Source organism: Watersipora subatra, chromosome 7 (genome assembly GCF_963576615.1).
Source record: "Watersipora subatra chromosome 7, tzWatSuba1.1, whole genome shotgun sequence".
Classification (NCBI taxonomy): Eukaryota; Metazoa; Bryozoa; class Gymnolaemata; order Cheilostomatida; family Watersiporidae; genus Watersipora; species Watersipora subatra.
Window position 1 is genome coordinate 65,182,639 of NC_088714.1, and position 12,482 is coordinate 65,195,120.

At 35.1% G+C, this 12,482-nt stretch overlaps 1 protein-coding gene and 1 long non-coding RNA gene across 6 annotated transcripts in view; one reads left to right on the plus strand and one right to left on the minus strand.

Annotated features, from left to right (window-relative positions):
• The window catches only part of LOC137399802 (zinc finger protein 296-like), a 60,507-nt gene extending 49,638 nt beyond the window's left edge, over positions 1-10,869 (minus strand). For 3 of the 4 annotated variants that reach the window (XM_068086029.1, XM_068086030.1, XM_068086028.1), the window contains exons 1-2: positions 10,636-10,869; positions 7,284-7,535 (exon numbers count right to left, since the gene is read on the minus strand). In XM_068086029.1, coding sequence (XP_067942130.1) covers positions 7,284-7,535; positions 10,636-10,711 — 328 coding nt within the window. In that variant the 5' untranslated portion in view covers positions 10,712-10,869. The remainder of the gene's footprint in view (positions 1-7,283; positions 7,536-10,635) is intronic. The other variant, XM_068086031.1, reaches the window with a different exon arrangement.
• On the plus strand, positions 589-8,035 carry LOC137399803 (uncharacterized). Of its 2 annotated transcripts, XR_010979177.1 has the most exons (4): positions 589-672; positions 817-939; positions 7,429-7,555; positions 7,672-8,035. It is a non-coding gene; the product is annotated as an uncharacterized lncRNA (long non-coding RNA). The 2 variants fall into 2 exon arrangements; XR_010979178.1 differs by lacking the exon at positions 817-939 and having other exon boundaries at positions 598-672.
• Positions 10,870-12,482: the final 1,613 nt, after the last annotated feature.

Below are 12,482 nucleotides of genomic sequence, written 5' to 3' on the forward strand. Positions count from 1 at the left end.
ATTTTACTACGATGCTTATAATATCAATAACAAATTTTTCAGAAATTTCTCTGTTTTTTTCATTTTTGTAAAGTATTTATTTTATACTACATTATATTTTTTAACGAATTTTTTTGCAATTAAACTTCTTTTTATTTTTAACTGACAGACAGACAGACAGACAACTGACAATCTGTCTGAAAACTATAACAAGATGTCAGACGTAATGCTTTTAATAATAATTGTAAAATTTTATAACGTCAATTCCGGCTAGCTTGTTTATTATCAGCTAGCTGCCAATCCATCAATGTAATGGTATAACCACAAGTGCAAATCAGTCTGCAATCAGGTGCAATACCTTATCGCTGCCGATTCATATTCAAATGTACAACCACAAACTGCTCTAATTGTTTACCTTGGTAAGATTCACCACTCTTCAGCATCCTCCTACCTTTAAAAATAGCTGTTTTTTAATATTGCCCCACAAAGTAAAAGAAATAAATGAAATCACTGCTGCCCTTATGTTGTCACTATTTGCATTATGATGATTCTCCTCCAGTTTTATATAAATTGCCAGCAACCGTTTTCTTATTCATTTCATATTATATTCTAAGAGAGTGTAGACTTCTTTATAACTAGATAGAACAGAAACTTATTGTACACCTAACTCTCTCCTGGAAAGGGGTAAAAAAGGTATGTCTGTCTATATGTATGCCTTTATTCTTTGGATTAATGTTGTTTATTCATGTCTTTGGTTTTTTGCAATTCTTGTCAACACTTCACATTATATTTTATTAGCTATATGTCATATGTTAATCAAGTTTTAATAACTTTTAGTTTCACAGTGTTAAGATGTAAATATACTACAACAAATACATTTATACGTCTGTGCGGAACTTCATTACTAATTCCGGAAGGGCAGTTACATCAAACGTAAATATCAGCCAATCATCATATGCAGTAAGTACACTTGCGTTAGCCGCTAGCATTCGCCGCAGCATCGGTGACTGCTAAGTTGGCAGCGAATTTACTCGATATTTCTTTAGTGCGCTTAAAGGAAATGGTCATGAAAATTTTACAAACAGCTGTAATTTTTTTGTGTTTTTGTGTTTCGGTGTGTCAGCTGGATTCTACCTATAATGGGGTGGTGAGTCAAAATGCTATCAACTACTTCTTGCTGCCTATTCAGTGCTTCATATAAAAATAACTAGAAAAAATTAACTTTTTTATTATTCTAGAGCAGTTAAAACTGAGATATTATTTTGTCTCATTTAAACAAGTTTGGCAAAAACAAACCAAATCGTAAGTACTATTAATCGCACCTCCGCTTGAGTTCGTTGAGTTCAGTTTTGAAACATTAAAACATCTTCAAACATTAACAATTATCACAAATGATATAAAAACATCCGATACTTTATGATAAAATCTACTAAAGTTTGGTGTAGGTTGATCTTTAATTAACATGCTGTATTATTAACATCTTATTAACGTGTTATATTATTAACATCTTATTAACGTGTTATATTATTAACGCCTTATTATCATGTTATATTATTAGCACCTTATTAACCTGTTATATTATTAACATCTTATTAACCTGTTATATTATTAACACCCTATTAACATACTATATTATTAACACCTTATTAACCTGTTGTATTATTAACATCTTATTAACGTGCTATATTATTAACACCTTGTTAACCAGTTATATTATTAAAACCCTATTAACATGTTATATTATTAAAACCATATTTGCATGTTATATTATTAACTCATAATTAACCTATTATATTACTAACACCTTATTAACATGTACCTAAAAATTTAGTTGCAGTAACAATACACCTGACCTTGACACCTATGACTATTTGGCACTAAACTCGTGCTTGCATCAAATCCATCTTAAACAAAGTTCTAGAAGCTTCTCACACAGAAAAAGACTGATATAGTCGCGATGCATCACTCATAGAAGGAAGTTCTTTCAGTTAGTTGGGTACATGGACAACATAGACAACATAGACATAGATAACTATTTAACTACAACAGCAACAACTCACACTTGTTGTTGGCTACTCTTGAGCAGTTTTAAACTGTTACATGGGAACTTACTTAGTTCTATACTGAGTTTCCCAAAACAGATAGGCTTGGCTGTCAGACCTCCTATAAACACTTCACAACACAAGTAAGGTGAAGACATTCCCATATCAGATCTCGAGGATTACGTCATTTGACCACCCACACATATTTTGGCAGCCTAGTGTTTGGCACCTGCTGATCTTAGAACTCGTAAATAGACTCATGTTTTAACAATAACGCTGATAATAACAATAGTAACAGTGATAATAATAGTAATCTGCAGTAGAACAGCTGGTTGTCTTGATTATGGAAGGCACACTTGTCCTGCACTCATTTATAAAAAAAAACACTTTTATAAAAAAATAAATTTTAATACCATAATTATTCCATTAGTTACTTTTCATGGAAATTCCCTAAATGTATATCGGTACGGGCATCTTAAAGTGCTGACAGATGTCAGAGATTCGTTCTTCTCGTCATTTAAAAGTCATTAAAAACTCGGCATCAAACCGGCTGCATCAGTAGGAGTTGTCATACTCTCTTCTGGCACCAGAAGAATTATATAGAAAACAAAAATATTTGCTTCACCTTTTTACTGTAGAAGAATTGTAACTAAACTGGCCACCTAAATTGTTCATCTATAGTACATGGTAACCATTCTCAGGCTTGGGCTGCTTGCTGAAATCTTTAAAAATATTCCTATAACTGCTAACTCCTATAACTTCCAACAAAATTCACATTAAAGTTATTTGGTATCAAAAGGTTCACTATGTCTTACTCTATTGCGTTGTAGGTGCCAAATATGTGGGAATGTGATTACAAGTTCTTAAAAGCTCAAAAACGAACAGTTAATCGCAGCCACACGAGACTGCCGTAGTTTGGATTCTCATTCCAAAACGGCTCAGATGTGACGTAGTTGTGGTAAATGGTTTCTGTTTACACTTTCATGCAATCTTATTCGTCGAAATATTTTCACAAATATACTTCTCGCATTCAATAAAACTATGTCTATTGTTCTTACGCATCAGTTTTATCGTCATCGTAATGCTGTCACTTTTAGCAGTGATACCTTATAACTTACCGTAAAAATTCATTGAACATTTTAACCTTACCTCAAAGGAGTACATATCTTTATCTGATAATCAAGACGAGCCTGTTGGTCATCTGTGATAATCGAAAAGCGCTGCAAAGATTATTTGCGAAGTATTGGGTCACATGATCAGATTACGTCTTGACGATTAGACCAAAACCGAAACAAAGCTGTAAAGTAGCGAGCATCTATATTTGATACGGGGTCGTCGGTAAAACCCGTAGTGTATGTCATAAACTAGTGCTACAATAAATTTTATATTGAGCTTTTTATTGGCCTTTCAATTCACGTGAGAACATCCCGTGACAAGACAATAACCAAACTGTAATAACTACATGTACGTCAAATAAATAAACTGATTCCATTTTACGGCAGCTTTTCGTTTTTGAGCTTTTAAGAGCTTGTAATCACATTTCCACATATTTGGCACCTACAACACAGCAGAGTAAGACATGGTGAATCTTTTGATACCAAATAACTGTAATGTGAATTTTATTGCAATTCAACTTTTAAACTTTTTGCTGTTTGAGTTTGTCCTCCTTTGACTGCAAAACTTAGTTCTGTTTCCGCTGCCTTAAAATGCATTGCTTGGTATTATTGAGTATAAAACAAATCATTTTATCAAAATAATTATATTTGAAATTACTGTAACTAGTTATTACTGTGATGTTAATAGCAACAGAAAAGATCTATTATTAAAAATATTTAAAAAAGTCAATGTTTGCCTAGCCTCCTATCGGCTTATATTATTGCAACTATGCATTATATAGCCTGTGCTCACTGCTAATAGTAATAATAAAGTCATTTCATGAGCTATGTCATATTAGGAATCCTGTTATTCAATTACTTGAATACTCTTACCAACTTTGTTCTTATTGATTCATTGTTTTATTTCAATCTATATTTTACAAGAAACAAACGTAAAATAAATTTCACAAAGATTTTAAGAAATTGTCTGTAAATCCTCAAAAGATAACCGTAGCATTGGTTCACAATCCTGCAATACCACACATTATTATTTCCAACTTGTTGCCGCGGCAACTGTCATAGGCCATGGTTATAAATTTAACAATACCTTTTAAATCCACTAATTAGCTTTGTCAAGGCATCCCTTTCTGAGTACAACTTTTTATAAAACCTCTTTTATGTGTTTCCTTAGGGTTTGAGTGCCTAAAACTGATCAGTAAGTGTTTTGCAGGCTGCATGGTCAGCCACAGACAGTGTTAACTATTCAATCTAATATTTACTATTCCTTACATTAAAATAAATCCAACGGTTGCTACTTTTTAATACATTTTGAAGAAAGTTGTGTAACAAAAACTATTTGTTGCCATAGCAACTGGAACTTATTTGTTGACTAGGAGTTGTGTGACCTTAGATCTTAAACCAGCTATGTTACAAGCTAGCAGCACAAAATTAATTCAACTGCTTTTAAACAAGCAGATTCAATTGGTTACCAGTTATTACCTCAAGACTATCGCTGTTATTATCTCAAAACTATCGCTGTTATTATCTCAAGACTATCGCTGTTATTATCTCAAGACTATCGCTGTTATTATCTCAAGACTATAGCTGTTATTATCTCAAGACTTGCTGTTACTATCTCAAGACTATCGCTGTTACTATCTCAAGACTATCGATGCTATTATCTCAAGACTATCGCTGTTATTATCTCAAGACTATCGCTGCTATTATCTCAAGACTATCAATGTTATTATCTCAAGACTATCGCTGTTATTATCTCAAGACTATCACTGTTACTATCTCAAGACTATCGATGTTATTATCTCAAGACTATTGCTGTTATTATCTCAAGACTGTCGCTGTTATTATCTCAAGACTATCGATGTTATTATCTCAAGACTATCGCTGTTATTATCTCAAGACTATCGCTGTTATTATCTCAAAACTATCGCTGTTATTATCTCAAGACTATCGCTGTTATTATCTCAAGACTATTTCTGTTATTATCTCAAGACTATTTATGTTATTATCTTAAGACTATAGCTGTTATTATCTCAAAACTATCACTGTTATTATCTTAAGACTATAGCTGTTATTATCTCAAGACTATCGCTGTTATTATCTCAAGACTATTGCTGTTATTATCTGATCTTCATCAAGGTTTTATCAGCTTCTACAGTTAACCCTTTCACCGCCATCCATGTACAAATTTAGATACCGGCCTACTGCGAGCCATTTTACCGAAAATTGCCGCTATTGCTTCATGATATGTATACAATTTTTTTTCAATTTCAAACTCTTTCTAGAACAATTTTGTTATATATTTTAACATACATTAATATGTAACTTTATTTAATAATTTTAATATACATGTTAACTAACATTGCTATGCAAAAAATCAATGTATCTATACTTTGTGCATTGATAAAGCTATGTGAAGTAACGATTGGTACGAAGCTAAAACGATCATCCTCAATGTTCCTTTTTCTTACAAAACTATCACTTTCACCACTATCAGAGTCAGTGCTGCTACTTTAATTATCCGTGTAATCACTAAAGTCGGAATATGAATCGGCTATAGTATCATCAGCATAAGTACTTATCTATTTTCTAACTCAGAATGTACTTACGAAAGCCATAATAACACTAAATAGTTCGAAAGAAAAGAAAGAGAAATTTCAGTTCAGAATATAGTTCAGAAATAGTTTAGAAAGAGAAGTTCATTTTCAAGTTGGAAATTCCCAAACAAAAATTTACAATTACTTTGTTATTTTAGGCTAATTTTATAGAGAAATCTTCAAGCAGTGCTGTCAATACCATAAAAATCCTAAAGATTGTTGGTTATGTTATCAACGAATAATAAAGTTAAGCTACTATGCAATTGCTAGGAAATTTGCAAAAATGCCTATTTGGCAGTCGACCATAGATGTCATCGCATCAATGCGCACACAGCAGTGAAATGGTTAATAAGAATACTAAGGTGCTGCCAGCATTGTCAACGCTGCCAGTGCTGATAGTGATAGTAATAATAAAATTGCTAGTAAAGCTTATTTTAGATGAATCTTAACTAGAGTTTCTGTAGAAGCATCTCAGACGCATTTTCATGTTATACATGATGAGATTTCTGTCACTAACGTACTCTCAAGGAAAGATTTTATTTTGCATGTTTACTAAAAAACTAGGATCAGGCTATGCTATTTCACTATTAACTGAAGTAATATCTTTCTATTAGCAAAAGAAAATGTTCTAATAATTTTTTTAATTGTTAATTAGCACCTGCTGCGTATATAGAAGCATGTCATTTGCTTACATCTACGTACTTTAAACATAACCTACATGAATTTCTAGCATACACCTCAAAGGTTTTTTCCTGCATATAATCATTTGGTAAGTGCCATAATCTGATGATAAGGAATACTAATATCATATCACTTCTGTTTAACAGTCCTAGCATCATAGCTGAGTCTATTAAATACTAGAATACTATTGTGGTTTAAGAAACAGTCACAGCAGAGAAAACTAAAGTAAGTGTCAGATTTCTCAATTAGTATATGTTATGTAATCTTATCTGGAGACTTTAGAAAAGTTAGTTTTGAGTGTCTACTCATAGATTAGTATAACTTTTTACAAAAGCAGTTCAAAAAAATCTCATGGGAAAATCATTGGGAATCGAGGGAATATTTGATGGTTTTCCTATAATACAAAATAACGTCACAAGTTCAGAGCATAATTTGTACTGGCCAACAGTTGAGAAGAATATGAATAACAACAGTTGAGAAGAATATGAATAACGCAAAAGGTGAAAGTAGGCGAATTTTATATACATCAAAGAAAATATTTGTATGCCATGTAAAAATTATATATACAGTATATAGTACTTTATTGGCAATAATTATGTGTAGAAAATACACTCAAATATCAACTATAAATTTACACGCGCCTTATAGGTCCAATTTCATATCAAACATTACATGTGAACTAACACAGATGAATGCAGCATGATACCACGAGTACAAACTTGTACACTTGAAATACATACAAAAGTGGGCACTTTAAATACATGTGCTCAGTTGCACCATGCACATACAGGTATACATGCACTACATACATGTTACAATTATGCATATATACCAGATACAAATGTACATATAAAGAGATTACTGTTAATTACCGTTACTGTTCTTCTCCATCTTGAGCTGCTTATGACGAGTTGCCTCCAGGCCGTGGTACTGCAGGCTGACCATCGCTGCCTTCCGTATCTGACTAACTACATTCTCTGCAAAAATCCGGTTGCATTCCTTTTCCTTGTGTTGCAGAAAGAGCTGGAGATCAGAGAGTGGGAAGTTCTCTCCGCACCTTCCGCACACGAGTTTGTCACGACTCGTCTGGATTGATGGGGAGAGTTGTAAATTAGTGGCAGCATCTGTAACACATCACACAAGTGTAAGCATTAAATGAGAAAAAAGCCTTGACCAAGGTCGTCTAATGACCAAGGTCGTTGCCTCTTCATCTAACAGGGTCACTCTACCTGATTCTAATAATAAATTACTCCCTCGCAGAGTTGAGATGCACTTCTCTCAAACTGAGAAAGATTGACAGCTGGAAAACACATTTGGAGCCCATTGCAGAAGGAATACTTCGTCATCAGGTTCTACGCTCTACGTAACGCACCGTCTGAGTAAAGGTGACGCCATAGTTTACGAAGAATAACTGGTGCATTGGGACATGTCTGACCTTTGCTCTTCAGCAGACTGCCCGTCGACATCTACTATCACGCTACGTTTATTGAATCTGTAATTTCACTTTTGATATTTGGGCAAAACATGTTTACGAACATCTTGATTCCATTATCTTTCTTTTATCTAATCATCAACATAACTTTGGATAGACTTGTGTAAATAAAGGGACAAACGTGTGTCAAAGTATGCAGAGAGATAACCCCTGACCAAATTACTATATCGGTTCACAGATTACAACACATGGATGTAACCCTTCCTTTCAGTACCTTCTGCAAAAAAATACCTAGCTAACGAAAACATCTGCTAACTTTTACTTCTGTGACAAGTTTCAATCCCTAAATGTTCAACAGAGAGGTTAAATCAAAGGTAGGAGTTCTCAATAAGGGCATTAAAAGATGGTTTAGTGACACACTATAAGCCCAATGATTGAAATGTGTCACAGAAGCCCGTTGCCTGGTAGACTTTGTGCCCAAGGCTGTATGTTGTATGTATTTCAACCAACTCTGACCACTCTGAGAGACGAGAACGACTAATATGGAGTTGTTCCTCATGAACTATGCTCAATAACTTGTATTGTTTTTTAAACTCTATCGACTTCCAGAAATGGCCTGCTAAATCACCGGTCGATTCTGAAGCTCTACTAATACGTTGCTGCAATATCATGACTGCGTCCAAAGCATAACAGCGCTTCATATAGCCTTCATGAGTGTGCCATATTGGCATTTGAATACTGCTCGATAGCTGCAAAACTAACTGAGCTGCAGTCAGGGTTCTTGCTTTGCAATGGCTTTGTGTGCTGCAACCGGCACTTTATACACTAAAAGTGCAACTTTTGACCTTTCGAGTTCAGCAATGTCTGGGCCAAAGAGAGAAACTGCCACAATTTGTATAACAGTTAAAACTATACTAAGTATAGGCCTATAGCATTACAGGAACTCAGGCTAAATCAAGTACCATTCAGGAATTAGCGTTATGAATGCCATGGTTTTTATTCTCTGACTATAAATGTTTTTATTGCTTCCATTTATTTTTTGTTCAAAGTGTTCCAAAAAAATATGAAGTTTTATGTCTGTTAGGACAGAGCAGATGTAGTAAGGCTTTACCTTAGCAACTAATCTGGACTCTAGAAGTAATTTGAACCGTAACGACTGGTAGCCTCTGCTCCTTAACTCAGAATATTTGTTTAAAATTCTTACGTAAATTGTCATTAATAATATTGGTTCACCAAAAAAACTCATCATTCCAGTCAATTTCAGCTCAAGCTGGTATATGGAAAGGTTGTGATATCATCACAATGTCACTATTTGTAACATTTTATTTGACTAAATAGCACTCAAATACAGTTGTACATAAGGTCATAAGGTCATCATAAGGTCTCGTCTCATCTACCAGTGTTTTCAGTGTTTTATCTCTACTATTTGATTAAATTGAGCTGGAACACTGAATGTGTGGCTGTGGTGTAGTGGTTAGCGCTCTCGTCTCAAGCAGGGGATCAGTGGTTCAAGTCTTGCTACGGGATTTCATGAAGGGCATCCAGCCGTATATCGCTCTGGTAGAAAATGCACTGGTAGAAAACTCCTCTCTCTCTCTCCCAATGTACCATGTCTTGTAAAGACAGGCAATCATGGTTCTCTCCAATTTCTTGTAACCATGAGCGCTCTTGGCAGGCTGCAGCAGCGGTTAGTCCCACTGCAGCCTGCCAAGAGCGCTCAACAAACTCCACACTCCACTACCCCCCCCCCCAAGGTCATGTCAGGCAGGTTTCTTATGTAAATCCATTTGCGTCTCAGAGTAAATGCCTGAGGTGCTGTGAAGCAGAAGTTTGGTGAAACAAGAATTTGCTAAATTGACCTACATGGAAAAATGGTTCTCTGTAAAATGCTTGGTAATAGCAACAAAATGATTATCGTCATTGACTATGCTTATGTCAGAGAAAATAAAATTGTAAACATAGATGAAGGGGCTTCTGCTTATTCCATCATCGACCATGCCAACAAATACCATTTTTTGCATGTGACAACATTGATGAGCTAAATTGAAATCGATAATTTGCAAGCCGCAGTAAGAGGATAAACCAAGATGTGGCACAATCAGATGTTTGCTACATTGATTGTGGCAGCATAAATAACCAAATTTAAAAATTGAAATAAAACTGCAAATATTTCATTTAAAACATTCAGTCCGTTACTCAGCAGTTCAGCTTATAAACAAATACTAGAAAAACTCATTGTATAACACAAGTGTCTTGTTTACTCAACATTCCATTTTGAAATGAAATTGAAATGGCAATTTCGTCTTACTTTGATACTAATAAAGTAACGTTCAGCACGATCTACCAAATCAGTTGAAAAATAGGGTAGCAAATTCGTCAATAAGAGAATAGTGAAATTCATTCATATATATACATGTAGATATGTTTGCATAGATCGAGCTGAGATGTATAACATTTGTCATAAGTTTTCTCTGTTACCTAATAAGGTAATAGGGCTTAAGGTGAAACAATGGCACACTGTACTGTCAAAATGCATGCTCTGATCTCCAATCCTCTAAAATCAATTGGCTTATCTTTAATAGCAGTCAGCATTGGCCAACGGTTAAAGCCAAACAGAAGGAGCTTTGCCCTTTGTTACATTGATCATGCTGTTATTTCAATGCTTCTCAATGATGCCGCAAGCTTTTTTGCATAAAAGAATCTGTTTGCAGGAAAACTAAATGCATTTAGTGAACCAGTTTTAGCAATTCAATTTGGCACTTGCAATGCACTCTTAGATATCTAGTACTAACCTTGGCTCAGTTCTGCAAAAATGTCTTCAGAAGCTGCATAGACCTGCAATGGCTTGTCTTGTTTTCTTTTAGACATGACACCCTGAGAAGAGCAGCTGATTAGGACCTCTAAACAGAGTTGACACTAGGCATGTCAGAGCAGGTTTAAAAATGCCACAAGTTGGAGAGTAGTTGTTTAATCTGTAGGAGAAGCTCGAGTGGTAACACGCTGTGTTAAAGTGCACCCATGTACTTTATAACACCTATCACTAGCCACTGACAGCTAATGTAGCATAAGCGCAGGCACATCCACGGTTCAGCCAATCACGGATGGATGGGCCTTCATTTAAAGTTTTTTGCATTACTGAGACACTAGCTTTTGACATGATGAATTTTTGTCTTGGTGTGCAGGGTCTGGGCAGACACCTGCCTAGCTTCAGATGCTGCAGCAAAGGAAATGCCGCAGTTGGCCTGCCACAGTATAGAGTTGGGCTTCAATCATAGTCGTGCCATACTCCAGCTACAGAAGATGAGAGAAATGAGAGAAAGCAATAGGGAAGATAGAAATGAACAATTAAACAACCAGAGAGAGGCAGATGAATAAATCTGTCTATGAATAGTTTCTTGGCTTGCAAACATCCTAACTGTTTTGAGAGTTACAACAAATTTACCCCATAAAAATATCTAATATAATATTTTACATAGTTCTGTTGCAGAAGCTACGCTGACAATTGTGAACTGGTATGCAGCATGTGCAGGATGAATACACTTGTTGTGCTTGTGGTGGAGAAAGGCAGCATCAATGCATCACTCGGTTTTAGTGATACACCATAAGGGTTGGACTTTCCTGGTCTCCTTCTGGCGCCTGCTTATACTTTTCTCTTATTTTTTGACTGTCATTATGACTTTAAAGCGCAAGGCTGATTCTTCTACGGGCATCAGAGAGAAGAAAGGCCATCGTCGTGAAAGTGAAACAAGATATTGACAAGAGAACAGAGTAACTTACCCCGGATGTTCCAACTTACATTAAATCTCGAAATACACAGCGTCTTCAGAACGGATCAACATTGTAAGTCGAAGACCCCCTGTGATATGGTTTCCAAGAATTGTTTTCGGGCGAATCAAGAACTCAGCCAAGTTGGTGTAAAAAGAACTTGTTGGCATTGTCTGGCTGGCCCAATTCTGTTTTGTAAAGACTTTATTTTTTAATTTTAATTCTTTAAATAAGTTAGTTATGCCCAATGCTAGAGCTGGCAATCAATCATCTTTCAGCAGCAATGTTGGGTATTTATTTTCTGTGGAACCGAAGGAATGATGCTCCGCAGTTGTCACTGTGTGCCCAGCTTTGAACCCTATAATAGCGGGCTCCCTTATATGAAACATTTCTATTTAAAATGATATATTACGGTTAATGTAGGAACAACTTAATAAACAAGGCGGTGAATATCCAGAACAAACATTGCGCATCTCTAGCCAACAAACAAGTTGTAAACGTTGAAGCTGTTATTTAATATCATTAAGATAATGAAGAATATGCATGTATATATCACTGTATGTATCTGTATATAACACTGTATACATATTTCAAAAACCTTACTTGAGCAACTCTAAAGCTTCAATAAAATTAACCCCTTTAGCTCTATGGAATTGAGTATGAATGTTTCAGAGTACATCTATTGAGTATTCAGAGTACATCTATTGAGCATTCAGTGTACATCTATTGAGTGTTTCAGAGTACATCTATTGAGCATTCAGAGTACATCTATTAAGTGTTTCAGAGTACATCTATTTAAAAAGCAGAGCAACTCGTACTGCTTGAAATCTGACTTCGTATGACATGAGGTTCAAAGGGAGGTAAATAGACTGGG